The 18,048-nt window shown below is 46.7% G+C and overlaps 1 protein-coding gene and 1 long non-coding RNA gene across 5 annotated transcripts in view; one reads left to right on the top strand and one right to left on the bottom strand.

Annotated features, from left to right (window-relative positions):
* Window positions 1-2,694: 2,694 nt before the first annotated feature.
* Window positions 2,695-18,048, top strand: part of MYO1C (myosin IC) — a 52,434-nt gene continuing 37,080 nt past the window's right edge. Inside the window, exon 1 of one of the 4 annotated variants that reach the window (XM_066202197.1) lies at window positions 2,695-2,889. In XM_066202197.1, coding sequence (XP_066058294.1) covers window positions 2,815-2,889 — 75 coding nt within the window. In that variant the 5' untranslated portion in view covers window positions 2,695-2,814. Of the gene's footprint in view, window positions 2,890-4,451; window positions 4,475-4,679; window positions 4,771-10,201; window positions 12,554-18,048 lie in introns of those variants that run through there. The other 3 variants (XM_066202201.1, XM_066202196.1, XM_066202200.1) reach the window with 3 other exon arrangements.
* Window positions 3,289-4,661, bottom strand: LOC136300074 (uncharacterized). Its single transcript, XR_010723617.1, has 2 exons — window positions 4,102-4,661; window positions 3,289-4,014 (listed from the first exon to the last, which is right to left on the bottom strand). It is a non-coding gene; the product is annotated as an uncharacterized lncRNA (long non-coding RNA).

The raw sequence follows: 18,048 nt of genomic DNA, 5'->3' as shown, positions 1-18,048 counted from the left end.
TTAATTTGTAACCTTTCTCCAAGGAACTTGTTCCGGTCATGTTTAATGCACAGATGCTGATTTCCTTTTAGAAGGAAATCAGTAACAACCATGGTAGGGCTTGGGCTGCAAAAGAAGAGCAAGGACAAATCCTATTTTTCCTTTGGACAAAGTGCAGACTCATCTTACTTTTTTCAATGAACCCAGTATTAAATGCTCTTGTGGTTTTGCATTTTCTGTCCCTCTTCCCCATTGAGGTTTTGACATTTTCCTTGTAAAAATGTCCAGACGACATGACATTGTTTCTTAATTTTTGAGAACAGGTTCTTCTAATTTCACTTTTTAATAGTGAATTTTTCATGGTGTGATTTGAGGTGTCTCTTTTGCCTTTATGAAAGACCTGCTGAGTTCTGCTTCGTATTTTAAACTTTGTCTATTTTAATACAAATTTGCACTTGATTTCCATTTAAGGATAACTTTTAATAACTCCCTGCTGTTGGAGAATTATTTTTCAAATGGGAACTGTATATCCCAAGGAATGTTGTCCAGTCTAGCCTCATTTAACACCCATACATTTCTGATTGCTGGCTAACCTCAGGATGTGCACTGTATCATTGCACACAGATAGTACAGCTCTGTGTAAACAGGAAATATTTCTAAGATGTCTTGCGTGTTTGTGAGACCCTAAAAATACGTTTTGATAAAGACCATTGTTTCTACTACCACTGCTTCCTTCTCTGCTCTTGGACACTGAGTGACACTCAGATGAACTTGTCTGAATTAATATACTGCAGTGGAAAGGCCGGTTGAACAAAGCTGGAGTTAGGTTTTCCTTGAGAGAGGAAATGATACCTTTTTTGAGAGCTCTGTGTTGCTAACAGGAAACTTCCTGTGGCCCTTTCTGCCCCTGGGTTTAGGGATTGCTATTTGAATGTGATTGACACGAAGCAATTTCTATTTAATACACAGTTACTCTGGAAAATGATCTGCTCAGGGACTGCCCTGAACTTGTTTAATTGCTTCAGTTTGAGGAACATCATGGATCTGTGTTTGTACATCCCACCTCCCTCTATTACAGTGGAATTGTCATCTTCCACTTACAGGGTCTCTGCAGTTAAAAAGAACATTGTGCAGCCTAGAAAGCAGCAAGAGAAATCTGTGTGGGAACACCTGAACACAGGTTGGGAGAATCACTGGAGTCAAACAGTGAAGTGTGAGATCTGGGAATGCAAACTACCAAGAGGAAATGCAGAGGTACAGGAAAAATTCAGAAAATATGAATAAAGGCATCACAAAAGGATGAAAAACAGAATAGCAAAGTTTTAACCTGCTAACCATGCTTAGAAACTGGTAGTTCTCAGGTACAGACATCAGCTCTGGTAAGGAATGTTTCAGCATAATTTGTCACATTCCAGTTGCAGTAAAACGATGGTTTTACAGCTCAGGCTCATCAGAGACCACACTATGCTCCTCTGTGCCCTTTTAAATTTTGTTCTTTATTTTTTTTTTTTCTCCAGCTTCTTTCTGCTGTCTTAACCTTTTTTTTTTTTTTCCTCTTACCACTCATTTGTAACCCATTTTCAGAAGGTTTTTTTGCACATAATTCTGGTATCTGCATCACAGGAGCCATTCCACTAACACAGCTTTGGTCTTCTAACCTTTGTGATTTCTCTCCATAGAAAAGGGAGATAAATCAGGCTGGGTATTGCTCCTTGTTACTGAGAAGAGGGTGGGTTTGTTTGGGGAAGTGACAATGTCGGGTTTTTAAATGTGATAAAATCTATTTTTTTTAGTAGAACTTGGGAAGTAAGTGCTCAAGGAAACAATTGTTGGACTGGAACAATCTTGTGTATAACAGCTAAGGAAGCATAAGAATAATTCCAGATATAAAACACAGAACAGTCACAGGGCCTTTCTTTGCAGTTGCTGAACAGAACTGTGTTACCTGTATCTGCTCTGGAGTGGCCAGTGCTTGTTAATCCTTATTAATTAATCTTGTTAATGCTTTCTTGGCAAGCATTATCAAGTTGGCTTGTAGCAGAGTTGAAAATTCAAATTTGGCTCTTCCAGGAAGGTAGAAGGAATTATCTCCTCAGCAAATCTTAAAATACCTGAAATTTAGACTGATCCCCCCCAGTCACAGGCACAATATCTGATATCTTTTTTGGAGGGTGATAGATCTGGCCACTCCATTAATGGATGGCATGATGATTGTAAAGCTCTGTAATTGCATTTAAACCAGCGTTCACCAGATTATTTTTCTCCTACTTGTAGGAATTTTCATGCAGTAACGTGCCAATTAATTTCCTTTGCCATGATTAGTTAGTTACTCAAGGACTCAATTAATAGTGATTCCATTCTGCAGCAGTTTGCAGAACTTCCTGTAGTTACCATGGGAGCAATCAGGGCTTTCTACTGCTTGCTCTTGGAGGCAAAGATGAAGGATTTTTTTCTGCGCTAAATCTCTTGGTAGATTTTTGAAGTCCACCATGGGCTTGTTTTGTGCCAACACCTCTGAAACAGCATCCGCAGCGACCTGACTTTTCTGGGCCCGGTGGGACAGAAATGGAACGGCACCAAAGTTGGAGGCAATAAACACAAACATAAATTTAGGCTTCTTGGAACTGTCGTGGCACATTGGAACGAGTAGAAACCACTCTGGAACTTCATTGTTTCAGCTCACACCTAACGCTTGGTATAAATACAGAGGTTCATCTTTTCCTCTCACAGCAGGGCTCTGAACCAAAGGCTGCACTTAGTCAAGGTTGGCTGCTGCACACTGAAATCAGAACTATCCATAAAGAATAGAGGGATTTACTGGGATTCCCTGGGAAAATGGAGCTGCAGGTTGAACGTATTCCTACAGGAGAAATCATCCGTGTGGTCGGCCGCAAGGCAGAGCGCAGGACTGTAAGCTTGGCTTTTACTGTTCTCTGTCCCCCTCTGGAACTGTTGGTTACAAAATAACCAACGTAGATCTGAACTGAGCAACTCCAGGGCAAGAAGGGAAAGCTTTGCAAGGCTGGTTGGTCTTTGGAGGGACTGGAGCTGGGTTGTGAACAATTTTTTTCTCTCTGGGATGGAATTAGTAGCAGTGAAGTGAGCGGGAGTTTATAAAGTCGTTAAAATTTATTTCCTATAGAAATGCTGCAATGAACCAAAGCTGGTGTTTGGCCTGGCTGTACAAATTCTGTCAGAATTCTGGGAGCACTTTCAGACTGCAGAGGAAGGGAAAGAGCTTTGAAACAAATTTGTTCCTCTTATGTTGACTGTGCTGTCACGGGGTTCATGCCCTGAATGGAAAGGTTCACATATGGAAAATTCAGTGGTACATGCACATATTAGGAAACCTATAAATATCTCAAGGAACTGACTATTCTGTTACCTTGGGACTTCATTGACTTGTGTTCAGGGTTTGTAAGCAAGTGGGAATCCATGAGCTGATCTTTTCTGGTTCGAGAAAAACAGTTGAGAAAGACTGTACTTTTCTAAGAATAATTTCAGTTTTCTTGGAATGAATGGCTGCTCTGTGTGTTTTGCTTCAGAATGTTTTCTATCTGCAGTTGTATAATTTTTAATTAAAGGAGTCTAAAGAAAAGGAACTGTGAAAAATTTAAAATGTTTGTTAGTACCTAAATGCAAGTGTGAATTTCTCTCTCTCTGTCACAGCTCTTTAAAACCTGTTTGACAGATCTTCAGCTCTGGTAGAGCCATCTTGTACTAAAGTGCACATCTGTGCATGTTGCTGCTGTTTCCTAGCATTGTCTTTCTAGTGACTAATCTAAAACTCAATCTGAAAATGAGCTGAGACATTTACTGTGCGGTTACACAATTGTCAGGTAGAATCGTTTTACTTCAGAAAAATCTGAGAGCTCCCTCTGCCTTGCTGGGAGAGGAGACAGTGGCAATTCTGGTGTTCTGTGGTTTGCAGAAGCTTTACTGACTTATTTGTGGTGATAGTAGGGGACGCTGGCAGGACTGAATTGTTGTTCCCAGGGGGAAATGTTCCTTTAAATCTTAGCATGTGCCGGGATCCTGGGGAAGACATCAAAGAAAATGTATCGGTTCAACTTTCTAAAAAGTTTTAAGCACTTATTAACATTCCATGAAACGGTAACTCACTATTTTGAAAACTGCAGTGTTGGTGCTGCACCAGTGGCCCGAGAGGGGTGGTTTTGGAGAAACTTTAAGATACTTTAAACTGCTGCAGGAGTGGCAAGAGCAGAGCTTTACCGTTTCAGCTCAGAGTGATTCAGACTGTTGGAGTTCAATGTGCAGAATTTCCTGTGGATCCTGACGAGACTGCCTCGGGTATTTCACACCTGTGTGGGATGAACCAACCTGCTGCTCACAGCGGAGGGTTGATCACTCCAGAGCGAACTTCACCCCGCGTCCTTCCCAGGAACATGCACTTCTGATGACTCCCACAGCCAGGAGGGGCCGGTAGAATTACCAGCAGCGTTCGAGGTTTATCTTGTCCGTCTGGAGCAGACAGGTGCGTCTGCCCTTGGAGGCAACAGCTCGGTGCAGAGGCTGCTCGGCAGGATGCCGCTGCCGCGGACAGCGTAACCGGCGCGGCCGGGCCGGGGGGCGAGGCGGGGTCCCGGCGGAGCAGTAACCCGGCGGGGCCGGTGCAGGTGAGGGCGGAGGCAGCGGCCCGCAGCCCGCATGCCCGGCGCTCGGACATGCTCACTAGCGGCGCGGCGCGGGCTCCCGCGGGCAGTCGGCGCCGAGGCGCTCGCCGAGCCGCCGCAGGGCCCCGAGCCGCTCGTCCCGGGGCACCGAGCGCAGGTGAGCGGGGCCGGGGGGACCCAGCGAGCGGTCGGTGTGCGGGGCCGCCTCCTGCCCGCCCGCCCGCCCGGCCGGCCGGCGGCACCGGCGCTCCCCGGCGCTCGGGCACATGGCAGCGGGGGCAGCGGGGGCGGCTCGGCCGTTCTCCCGCAGCCGCCGACCTTCCCGGAAACTCGAAACATTCTGCACGGAAGGAACAAATGAGCGGGGTAGAGCAGGCGGCATCCTGGCGGGGCTGCCTGGAGCAGTTGCTCGCTGCCCGGCTGGCGGGCGGTCCGTGGCTGCGCTCCGGTAACGCTTCCAGTGCGCGCATCCCTGCCCGGCACGGGGCGAGCCCGAGCGGGGCCGGGGCCGGGGCCGGGCGGGGTGTGGCGGGGCTGCTCCCGCCTCAGACGTGGCCGTGGCACGGCCGGGGCTCCAGGCGGCTCGGCTCGCCCTTGTCAACACAGGCTTCCTGTACATCCCCAACTTGCGTTACAGCTCCGAGCGCTGCTGGGTGTGTCTGATCCGCCCTGCTCTGCACAGCTCTGGCGTTCGCATTGGAGGATTTCTGCCGCCTTTGCCAGTGCTTGCACAGGTGCCTCAAAGCGCTTGATGGAGAAAGCTCGGTGTGTTTAGCCCTCTCTTACAGGTGGAGATGGTCAAACTCCTTAACTTCTCGGTTTAGACCACACATCTGTGTCCCCGCTGAGACCCATCTCTAGTGCTGCTTTCCATGCCAGTTTTTCCTAGTTCTAATATACCTGGAGCTAATTGCTTTAAGTGACAGTGACTCATGGGAGGAATCTGACTCTGCCTGAATGAGCAACTCATTCTAGTAACTTGAATTTTCCAAGTAAGCTGGCCTGAGCTGCATTCTTGTCGTTGGGAGGAGGAGAAGTGATTCTGAGATACAATACAGAGATTATTCTGGTATTTAATCTCTCTCTGACAGTTGCTTGGGGCGGAAGGCTCCTCCGGAACTACTCGTGGATGGCAGCTGTTTAGTTTTTAAAAGTGACAAATGAGAAAATTTGTTTGGTTGGTGGAACAAGCCATGAAAACAGAACCACATCTTAGTGGTTCTTGGGAAGGAAGGCATTTTTCTTTCATCCCCTGTTGGAGCAATAGACAATTGCCAGTTGTCAGCACCTTTTCAAATCTCTTAGAAACTGCCTAAGGCTTATGGAACTGATGAGTTCTTAATTTTCACAGTAGGCCCTGATATGGCAACCGCTGTCATAACACTTCAGGGGTTTCAGTTTTGATAGTGGATATAATCCTGTGTTCTAGGGAGGGGCTGTGTGGATTTGAATTTTGTGTTCTGCTTGGCAGGGACCAATGGAGTGCTACACTGAACACACACTGTCCTAATTTATCATGGTGTAAAGGATAGATTTATTTTTAAAGTGAAAACAAAAGGTGTGAATCATAACACACTAAGGAGTGAGAGATCCCACGTGAGTCAGGATCCACAGTGTGTAATTTCTGTTCTCTTCTGCATAATTAATAGTGAAGAAACTTGTGATTTACAGCACATTGTCAGGAGTTACAATAACTGTAAGAGAACTTACATAGATCCTGACAAAATGAGTTAAGTCATTTTTATTTTTTATTTGATCTAAGCCCACTGGAGGAAGGCCAGTAAAACACTGGGGGCTAAGAATGCTTTATAACATTAAATATAGTGTTTCTTTCTATGAATAAGCTCAAACTCTATGGATGCCTTTGTGCAAAGCTAAGATAGTCTTAGTCGTGTTCAGTTATTTGTGATTTTTCTGTTTGTAGTGTCATGTTGCTAATTACTGCATTGGGAACCACATGCTTTCTAGGAACTGGACAAATTCCTCTACCCCTGTCCAAAGGAACAGTCTGCTCCAAATGCAGGAAAAACAAACTGCAGCAGCTGCCACAGTCCCAGGGCCGTGTATAAAACACAGCTCCCACTGCCCCTTCCCTTGGCTCTTACCTGGCAGCTGTGAATGGTTCCTGCATGGAAAATATTGAGGAGCACTGGGCTGCAGCACTTTGCCTCCCAGTTCAAAGGACTGATGAGTGAGCACTGTGCTCAGATAACCAGTAGTGCCTTCTGGAGGACAAATGTGTCTTTGGGAAAAGCTGATGTGTTACAGGTGCTGCAGAAAAGGAGGCGGAGGGAACTCAAAGTACAGCGGATTTTCCCGGGGCTGGTCTGTCCCACAGCCCTTTGTGAGAGTGTAACTCGATCACTTGTCCTTCCACACAGGCTAAAGAACCCTTTATAAAGGCTGATTTGTGTGCTTCTAAAGCGTTACCGTGGGGAAAACCATCTGTGTTGTGCTTTGGGTTACCTCTATCAGTGGCAGCCAAAGGTGGTTAACTGGTGAGGGCTGATCCAAATCAGAGCTGAGCAGGCCAAACAAACAGGTGATTTGTGAGGAGCAGTTTCCCAGCCCAGCTCTCTGTGTGAGCACAGAGGCAGGAAAGGCTGGCATCAGGTGGGCCCTTTGTGCTGGCACAGAGTGATTGCAATTACTGCGTGTGTGTCTGTGTGTGTGTCTCCTGTCAGGGCTTTTCCTGTGTTAAACGCTGCTTTGCTGCTGTGGAACCAGCTCCTGTGTGATGTGGTTGGCTCAGCCTACGATTGCTATCCCTGGCTTCTCCAGAAACCATCCATCCAACCTGCTGTCAGCTCTAGTGGGTGAGGTTTGCATGCCTCGTTCCTCCGCTGAGATTGTAGCAAGGTTCTTTCTCTGCCCGGAGGGAGCCACTTGTGCTGTGCCTCCCTGTGCCTGGATTCAGGGATCTCTCTGCTGGAAAATATCCTGCTCTGGATTTTGTGCCCTCCCTCTGCATATTTCTTGTTGATGTATTAGTGGGGTGGGTGGCCAGCTCTTCCCAGAAAGCATTAATAAAGATGTAAGCAGGCAGCACAAGTCAGTGTGAAAGGCTAACAAAGCTGATTAAGGCAGAAGGTTTGGAGCGGACAAATCTCAAGTAATTTGTTGCAACTGAGTCATGTTCTGTGGGGGTGGAAGTGTTCCTTACAACCCTGCCCTGCCTTATTTAAATATTTAAACATTTAAATACTGCAAGGAGCAGCAGGGCCAGTACCTTTTCTGTTGCTATGAATCTCCAGTGTAGTCTGTTCTATCTTAAATTCCTGTACTGGAAGGCAGTAAAGGTTAGTATTTAGAACTCTTGTGGCATTCATGCATGCATGGATAGCTCTCCCTGGCAGCTTTTTTTTCTTTAGGAAAGCGTTTGGTCAGGTGCCAATGTCCAGCTTTCCTGGGACATTCTCAGCCCTTTATCCAGCATGGTGACCTTGGGCCAGCCTGGCCACCGCCCTTCTTGTGATTCAGTTCAGCAGCTGATAATAAATGGACGTAGAATCTGACATTTTGGCAGTACCTTTGGAGTGCTGCAGTGTTTGCCTTCTGGGCAGTGAGGTCCCAGGGCTGGGAGATACAGCAGGCTGCAGTCACTGAAAGCTCTGTCACTGAATGGGCACTGTCATTGTTGGTGGTGAAGAATGTCGTGTCAAAACGTGTTGTGATATTTGCCAGGAAATGGAGAGTCCATGAATGACTAAGAAGTCCTTGGTGACACAGCTGTGGTGGCACTCAGCCTGCAGGCTGGGCTCTATGAGCTAGAGCTGGGCCTTCCAATTCATTTTGGTAATTTCTTTTGAAGGCACTTTTCTAGTAAAATTTCACCACAGAGTTTGCTGCGAAGATGATGAAAGGTCTAGATGGGAAGTCCTATAAAGAGCAGCTGAGGTCACTTGGTTTGTTCAGCCTGCAGAAGAAGAAACTGTGGTCAGACCTCACTGGGGGCTGCAGCTTCCTCATGAGGGGCAGCACCAACCTCTGCTCTGTGCCAGGAGGAGGGAACAGCTGGAGCTGTGCCAGGGGAGGTTTAGGTTGGATATCAGGGAAAGGTTCTTCCCCTGAGGGTGCTGGGGCACTGCCCAGGCTCTCCAGGGAATGGGAGTGGCCCCAAGGCTGCCAGAGCTCCAGGAGAATTTGGACAACGCTCCCAGGGATGCACAGGGTGGGATTGTTGGGGTGTTTGTGCACGACCAGGAGCTGGCCTGGGTAATCCTTGTGCCTCCCTCCAGCTCAGGATGTTCTGTGATCTGACTCCATATTTTCCTTTTAGTGTTGTGGTGTCTGACCAATGGTTTCACCCTTCCAAAAGGTAACGCAGAGCTGTGCTCCCAACCTGGGACAGTGCACACTGGAACAGGAAAACAGCCTTTGGGGGCTGTGAGGCTGCAGGGAAACCTTGGTGCCTTAGCAGCTGAGTTTCATTAGGCAGAGTGGTCCGGTGCCTTCTGCCAGCTGACAGTCACAATCAGGTGTATTTGGCCATTTTGCTAATGAAGAGGGGGATTATGGAAGGAGCTGTAATTCATCTAGGGAGCAGTGTTTGTCACAGGGTTTTATTGAGCTTGCCCTTGCATTTTTCTTCATTACCATATACTCAATATTTTATGGTTGTCTTTATGTCTGTTTTCACTGCCACCTGCTGCCTGGTCTAGATGGGATATTCCTATCCAGGAAAGAATCAGCTTTACTTCAGCATTATAATGACAAACTGAGAACAGAAAAAAGGGTAAACTCAGCTTTCACACTGCACATATTGTTCATGGCTGAAGGGTCCAGTTAAGTCAATGTCCAATTATATAATGAAGAGATAGTGATCTGTTTAGCTTTTTATAAAATTAAATTCCACCGAAACAATACAACTGGGACTATAGAAGTAGGAGGAAAACTATTTTCCATTCTGAAGCAGGCCTTTGTATAGAGTTGGGTTTTTTTAAACTCGCTAACAGTAACTAATAACTTGTACATTATACAGCCCACACTGACTCATTGTTTACTCAGGGAAATGACTTTCAACAGCCAGACTTGTTTGCGAAGTTTAATAACTAAAATATGCAGTTCTGTGCTTTACAAGGCTGCACACTATAATCAACATTTGGGAAAAAACAAAACCTGGTGCATATTTGCAACACCACACAGCGCTGCATTACAAATGGTGCTGCTGCAGCTCAGGTTTTGATCTGCAGTAAAAGCTGGTGAGCCCAACGGTGTGGTTTGGAGAGAGGGAAGATTATTGCACAAATTAGTGTTGGGCTTTTCTAGAGTTTTATTGAACCTTCCAAATTAGAGACCAGGAAGCCTTGTTCTGTGATCACACATCTTGTTTTAAATAACAGGTTGTCTTTCACTCTTAGGACTTTTGGAGTCTGTTTGAAATTGCCTCTTGTGCTTCTTGGGAGGGAAAGCCACACCTTTGCACCAAGAATTCTCTCTCTGACGGAATTGGAACTCAGACAGTAAAACAGATGTTTCTTCTGCCTCACTTGAGTGAGCACTGGAGTTCAGTTGAGAGCTTTTCTGCCTCTTCCGGACTCATTATCTGCTGTTCTGTGTTAGCATGGGGTTCTCCCACAGATATTACAGGAATTCCCTCCCCACCCATTACACCTGTAAAGGTTTTAACAACAGCCAGGGTTTGTGTCCCTGGTTGGTTTTGGGGTTCTGAATAAACAACCAAGTGCAACAACCAGCAGAGCACCTATCACATTTCTCAAGAAAACCAAGTGCTTCATTTTAAATAGTGTAATGAAAACGTGTATTTTTCAGTTTTTCCCAGATCACAAGCTTTTTGGGACATAATGTTGGAAAATAGAAAGGAAAACTTTGTCTTGTGTGGAAATGAAAGCGAGTACAAAGTATGTGACTTGCAAAATCCTCATTTTATTTGTGCATGGATGTTTGCTCTTGTAAGTGGGGGAGGGGATCAAAAGCAAGTTCTGCAGAGAAGTACAGAGTGAGTGTGTTTTTGTGTGTGCCCAACCATAGCATTCTCTTGGAACACAGATTATATTTAATTTTGCTGATCTTCTGTCCAGGAATCTGGTGGATAGGACCTGGAAACGGCAGTTTGTGGAGTCATCAGCAATGCTTAGAGCATCAGCTTTTACCATCCCAGGAATTCTCAGGTTTTACTTTTATACTTCCATTAAAACAACTGTACAGTGCTGTCATAATCCTAGCAGGACTGGAATTACTGAGAGAGCCACCAGGTTTCCTTGGGCATAAACTCAAGTTGTTCTGACTGCAAGGTGTCAGGATGGACACGGGTTATTTCTGGTCAGCTGGGGTGTAAGTAAAGTATGGATGGACACATCAAGGTGAAATGTGCTTGTTTGGAAAGGGAATTTACCAACTCATAACCTTCAGGGGGTTTGAATATTCTGTGCTGGTTGAAGGGGTGGGAGTCTGAGAGAAAACCAGAGGCTGAAAACCCAGAAGGAAAAGTGGACGCTGAGAAAGGGTGGGAGACCAAGAAGAAAAGCAGAAACTGAAAAGGAGTGGGAGGCCAAAGTGGTGGGGGAGGTCAGCAAGGAAAGTAAAGGCCAAAAAGCGGAGGCTGGAGAAGTTTGATGGAGATAAGGATGTGTGGGAGGCAGAAAAGGTGGTGAGGCCAAAATAAGCCCCTATCAGAGATCTGATCGATCTATTTTTGCTCTGTTGGCCTCCACATCCTCCTGAAGAAGGGGACTCACAGACTATTCAGCTGAAGAAAATTAAAGCTCAGCTTTATGTAATAACTTGGGGACAAATGCCCATTGTCTTGGCTCTTGTATTAATTCAGTTGGTGCTTAGTTTCAGTGCTTAAAATTTTGGTTTCTAGCAGAAAACAGCTCTGTAAATTGTTTGAGTCTTGATTGTAGAAGTAGTGCAGATGAGCTGCAGTGCTGCCTGTCAGTTCAATACCTTAAAATATTGTTCTTTGAGATCAGCAAAGAGGTGCCCCCTCAACCCACAGAGGGAACAGCACTGTCATGACTGCTTTTGCAGGGATTTGAGAAAGCTAGGAGGAGTTTGGGATAATTTGTGCACATTCAAGAGGTGTTTCCAAACCAGGTGTGTTGAAGTCCCCTGGAACTTTTAAGAAAAAACAACAATAATGAAGAAACACTGTGTCTTTTCTCTTAGCCTGATATGATTAAAGAATACAAGGGCTGATGGTTAGGAGCCATTTACATATTAGAGTAAAGCTTTCAGACTCAAATATATTATTTGACTCAAATATAAACTAATCTGATTTGAGGTATTTGTGTCTTGATACCAGGAAGAAGCAGAGAGGAAAGGAGAGGGGCGGGGGGGAAAAAAAAAAGATGAGCTGCACTCCCTGGAGAGAAAAGCAGAGCATGGCTGGTGCTGGCATCCTGACAGGTAGTGAGTGCTGGGAGGGGAGTGAGGACTTCCCTGCTGCTCTGGCAGGCTTGGTCATGAGGGCTCCATGTGAAGAGGAAATGTTGCAAGAGATGTGGTGTTCTCCGTGAAAAAAAAAACAAAAAAAAAAAACCCACACCAAAAAAACACCCCTTGCGTTGTGCAGGAGGCTGTTTGATCTCTCTCTCTTCAAACTGAAACCTGAGCAGTTGCCGAGTGTCTGCTCTGTGAAGTTTGTGGATCTAGGTGGGGACAGGGGAGTTCCAGCTGCAACCTGACTGTGCTGAACTGGCAGCTGCTGGTGTCCCAACCACTTGCACTGGGAGGAAAATTCCACAAAGTGGCTCGGTGTAGGATGAGAATGTGAGCTATGTCCAGGCTCACGGCCATGGGACTCGGACCCTGCTCTCCTGTAACTGTTTAGTTTTTTCTGGAGGCTTCAGTGGAGTTGGCTGCTGGTCACTGAGTGCAACTTTGCTGGAATGCTACTTGCCTGCCATCAGAATAGGGAGCACCCGTGAAAGGATTGTGGTGTCACCTGAGAGGAAGGAAATCAGTGTTGCTGCAGGGTGAGTGCACACATCTGGGAAGAAATCTTTGTACCAGCCAGTTATTGCCTTCCAAGGAAGAATTAGGTTGTGACGAAACTTTTCGTTTTGGAAAGGTAAATTCTGGTGTAAAAGTCTAAAAATAGCTGTCATCTTGGCACCAGGCGGTGAATTTGAGCAGTGAATTTCTCAGTGCTGAGCTCTTGAAAGTGCTTTTCAGGCCACACTTCCACTGGTCTCAAATTATCTTAATTGCAAACCACTTATCTGAACTGATGAGTAGTTAACACAGATGTGACACGGTGCTCGTTAGAGTAGAAAATCAATCAGTGTTTAGTGTGGACTGGATTGACATTTCTGGATTGATAGGAGATGGGGAGGTGCCTTTGGGTCAATGAATGGCTCAGTGATGAGTGTGTGGAGCGAACTGCTCCTCTCCTGTGTGATGGCAACCAAAACCAGCAGCAGCCCTCATTGCTAAGGCCAAAATGTGTCAGGTTTTTGCAGTTTTTTGGTGTAGCAGAGCCGTGCTGGGACAGGATCCCCACGTGTCAGGTTGGCTGATTTATGGTGCTGCTCCCCTGGTGGCATTCCTGGGCTTGTCCCCAGGGCTGCTGCCCCTGCTCCTGTCCTTGCATCACTTCTCCAGGATTTCAGTGCTCAAGGCACGAGGGTGTGCAGAGGGGAGGGGATGAACAAGCAGCCAGAGAATCCTGGAGCTTCATTCACGTCACTTCCATGAAATGCCCTTTCTTTTGTATTCTCTCAGTGTCTAAGATAAGCTTATCCTGATACCAGTTCTGTTTAGAATCATAGAATGGTCTGGGTTGGAAGGGACCTTAAAGATCATCTTGTTCCACCTTTCAGTAAAACAATTTAAATTGGTTTCACTGTAGCTCTCCACTCCCTGCCTTGTACTTGCATCCATTTGACCCTTTGATTAACCCTTTGAAACAAAGTTGGGAGAGCAGTGATGAAAACAACATTTTCTATTTGTTTAGTTCCCTGAACTGTCTGCTCAGAGCTGAATGAATCTTAGTCCCAGTCCAGAGGGGGAGAGGGCCAGGACAGGCACAGCTGGGACAGAGGATGTCACAATAACATCAGCTGTCCAGGCCAGCCGACAGCAGCCTGGGACTGCCCTCTGGCACCTCAGAGGACATTTTCTGTGCCCTTTTCACCTTGGACAAGTGTCTGTAATGTAATGATGTGGGAACCATGGCTTGTGTGGCAGCTCTGTTCTTACACTGCTGTGTTTTGATCCTTGAAGTCAGTGCTAGTGAGAAGTTTGTTTGCTAGAAGGTTCTGCAGTCACACTGGGGGACTTTTGTGCTCTGATGTGTGGGCTGACTGGCACTCAAACCTCCCAGCATGTGGATGTGGAGCTAGGCCAGCTGTTTGGAACATAAATGGTGATTAGTTGTTTTCTAAATGTTGGCTTTATCAAGGTTTACTAACACAACAGGTGATCTGCTGGTAATGAGCAATTCCCAAGCTCCAACAGCCCCAGCTCCTGAGCAGAGCAGGAGCACCTGCCCAGGCAGCCCTGCCCTGCTGCTGCCCTTAAATGTGCTCTCAGATCGGGGGGAGGGAGGCACTGAGAAATCCTGCCAGGCTGCACGTGCTTGGACACAGAGCCAGGAGAAGCTGGTGTCTGTTCTGCCTCTTGCCAAAGCATCCTTAGAGTGGCTGGGATCCAAAATGGGGAGAAGAGCCCCAGGCGCAGGGGTCCAGATGGGCGCTGGTGTCTGGAATATTTTTGCTCTCTTCCCCTTCCCAGAGCACTGTTTTCCGTGGCTGGAATTTTTGGAGTGCACTGATGGTCAGGATAGGGGATACCTTACCCAGGTGAGGACGCAGGGATTCCCACTTCTGCCCTGCTTTTCAACCAGGGATAAATTTCTAAAGGACCTTTGAGCCCTGTGGGACTCCGACAAGGCATTTGTGGTGGGTTGTAGGACAAGGTTACTGTGTTGTGGCGTCAGAGCATGATGTGACTGACACAGAAAGGAGAAGGGAGAAGGAATTAATTCTGCTGCCAAAACTTTCCGTGCCAGAGGTCGGATCTGGCTCTGTGCCCACTCTGGGCATACGTGCAGGTTCCTGCAATTTGTTGCTGTCACCACCAGCAGTGGCACACAAGGAAACAAAATTTAAGAATGCCATCCTGCAACAGAGACCTCAAGAGGCTATTTCTGGATGGAATTGAAGCGCTGTGTGACGTAGTGGACTGTAGCCTCATTGTGAGGGTAGAAAACAACCAAAAAGTGGTTTGCACTGGAATTCTTTATGCTGTAGTGGGCAGCTGGATTAAAATGTTTTGGAGTTTTGCTCCTTTTTGTTGCAGTGTGGGTGAAGAGGCTTCACGACCAGCAGGTGAGCTGCAGTGGGCTAGCACTTGGAAAAGTGGATTTTGGAATTGCGGAGTTTAGCCCTGCAACTACCTGCGTGCAGCTACTCCTGGGGACCCATCAGCTGTTGTGGAATTTGTCAGCTCACCAGACAAGTGTGTGCTGCCTCTCACACACACCAGGAATTCTGAGAACGTGAAGGACTCTCAGATTGCAGCCCTGTACGGCCCTTCCCCTCCTGCTCTAGGGGCTGGTGGAAGCAGGATAGGAGGCCAGGCTTGAAATCCAAAGTCAGAGGAGGAGAGGAATTTATGGATGCACAGCAGATAACGCCCATCACTCTCTGCACTTTGCCACTCCCACTCCCCCCTCCTTTGTGGAAAGTCTGATTAAAGCCAGCCGCTCCGCCCTGGCTGTCTGAGCCATACATCCATGCACAAATGCCAGATTCTCTTCATTCCAGCCTGCTGACTTCAAGGAGGACTTGCTCTGACAAGCTGGAAATGAGGGCTGGCAGCTTCGTCTGCGGCTCAAAGGCTTTATCTCTCTTAGACACTCTTCCTAACATTTCCCACAAACACTGCTCTGCTGGTAGGAGCTGTTGCACACACAGGATCCATCAGGCACTTATGAATAAAGCCTTACCTTGTGTAACTCTCCTCAGAGCAGGCAAGGAACACTTCACAAAGCACTTGGCGCCAGGCCCGTGGCAGAGCTTGCTCTCCTTGTGCCTCAGCCTCATTATCTGGGGAGCAGTAGGAAGAGTCAGCTCAGCCTTTGATTCTCCCGTCCCCCCACCAAGCACTGCTGTTCTTTCCTCCACAAAAGCCCTGCAGTCCGGCCTCCATCTCCCACTTGGACTGTTTCCATCAGCTGAAAGCTGGCAGCTTTCCATCTTCTCCAGCTTCCACACCATATTCTGATGGTTCTCCACCTCGGCCTCTCTTTCCTCCCACCTTCACTCCTGCCCTGCTGCTCCATGATGAGTTCTTTGACTTTCAGGATTGTTCTGGCTCCAGCAGCAGCTGCTGTTTCCCTGCTGTTGCCTCCCAGCGTTGTTGCCTCGGTGCTCCTTGAGGGATGCCAGCTGTGTCCACCTGTTAGGGTTGTTCTGCTTGTGCCTTGGAGGCAGCTGCTTCTGCTGCATTTGCAGCCTTGAACCTGGAATATTCATATTCCCTGGCCTATCTCAATCAATTGGTGAACTCAGCCTTCCCTAAATGCTTTCCCAGGGTGAAATCTATTTGAGATGTAATAATGGTTCTAGAGAACCTGTGCCAGCAACTGCAAGATGGCCAAGCTCTTCTTTGATTGCAGTTTCTGTTTCAAAATCAGTATTAGAGCAGGTGTACTTTTACATTCACATATTTAACATGTGGGATGAGATAACCTTAAGCTCGATGCAGCAAGGTGTGCACCCTCATATAAAAATTTATCATGAATCAAATCTGAGTGATCATCATGGTTGTGACATGATTTCTGCTTAAAAGAGCATCTTTGATGTCATCACCATATTGCTTCAAAAGCAGCTTACAGGTGTTATTTTAGGTTGGGGGAGGGTGTGTACGTGTCTAGAGCTTCTGTAAACCGTCAGGCCAGTGTCAGATGTCTGCCCAGTGCTTCACAGATTGCACAAGTGGCTGTTAGCAGAGAAAACTATTTTCTTTTTTGTTCTGATTTTTGAGGGAGGGCTGTTATCACAGGGCTTTGACTTATGGCCATATAACCAACCCTGCTGAGCAGAAAGGGGATCCCAGTGATAGCTGCTCCAAGTGCTCTCTCCTGACCATGGCACTGTGCTTCCTGCACATTGTGTGAAATGAAACTTTGTGAAACAAAAGCTCTAATTTCCCTTGGTGAAGCTTGATACAGAGCACACAGCTCTGGAGCAGCAGGATATGAGAATTAGAATCATTGTTGCAGAGAGGATTTTGAACAAGAAGCAGGCACGAAGTACCCAGAGCATTTAACCTCTGTGTTTTATTCATCCTGGAGCAAGTGTAATTTAAAGTGGCACCTCTATAATTGATGAAGTATCTTTTTACCATTTGTTTAATTACCAGTTTCAGTGTCTAGAAAGCAGCAGATCAATAATTTACAGTGATGAACTTCCCTGTGTCTCTGTTTTTCTACTTCAGCCGTGCAAACAACAGCCCCTGAAACAAACCCTCCAATATTGATGCTTTCCTTTAGGTGATACAGAAGAGCTTAACCTTTTTTTTCGTGCCACAGGTGCACTCCCAACACCACTGGAGCTGAGGGCAGAGCACTGACCTTGGCACGGCAGGGTTAATTTAGGGCTTGCCCTGCATGTTTTATCAGCTCTCAGCTTTTTGCAGCCTCCACTCATTGTTGGAGTGATGAGCGCTGGGCTCCTGTTGTTGCTGTAACAGCAGAGGCTGCTGCCATGGCTTTAGGACAGTTGATGAAACAGAAAATTTAGGCTGATGAACCAAAGCTGCTGCCTGTGGTTTATATGTATTTCTTACATGGTGGGGTTTGATAACAAATGTTGATTTTTCTGTGTGAAATACCCGTTCTGGAGACTCTTGGATCCTTCTGTCAGGTTAGAGCTCAGATTCCCTCCTTGTCCTGCAGCTCCTCCCCAAGGGAAGGTCCTTAATCTGTCCAAGAGGAGCTACAGGATCTGTACCTGTCAAATCAGAGGGGAAAAGGTGTTTCCTTCCCGGTGGGATGGGCCTTCAGACAGTTCCTGTTGTGGTCCTGACTGCCATGGACCCTGGGGGTTCCCCACACAGCATCAGAGGATCTAAAGACACCCATCTTCCGTGAGATTTCCAAATCCAGGCATTTCTAGCAGGGTAATGAATTCTGCGTCCAGACTCCCAGTCTCATAGCTGTGATTCTTCTCACTTCTTAGAGCCAAGAGATATATCTTATTTCTCCTGGACCTGCCTTTGAAACTGAGGAGACAACTTAGTGACTGCATCCTTGGAGCTGGTATGAAAAATAAACAGGGAATACATCCCTTTCCTGTCTCTTAGGAGTGCCAGCCCTCATCTCCTGTTGGAGAACAAGATGCTGTGGGACAGTTGGCATTTCTGTTAATGTCACAACTGTCAATTCCTTCAGCATCTCTCAGCTGAAGCTCACAGTCCACAAGAAGGTTTTGTTTAGAAAGTAGGTGTAAAGGGTCAGGAGGAA

This window comes from Chamaea fasciata, unplaced genomic scaffold (genome assembly GCF_029207755.1).
Source record: "Chamaea fasciata isolate MVZ Bird 193981 ecotype frontalis unplaced genomic scaffold, bChaFas1.0.hap1 SCAF_21, whole genome shotgun sequence".
Lineage (NCBI taxonomy): Eukaryota > Metazoa > Chordata > Aves > Passeriformes > Sylviidae > Chamaea > Chamaea fasciata.
The sequence above is the reverse complement of the archived record's forward strand: the minus strand, read 5'-3'. Positions and strand labels throughout refer to the sequence as shown.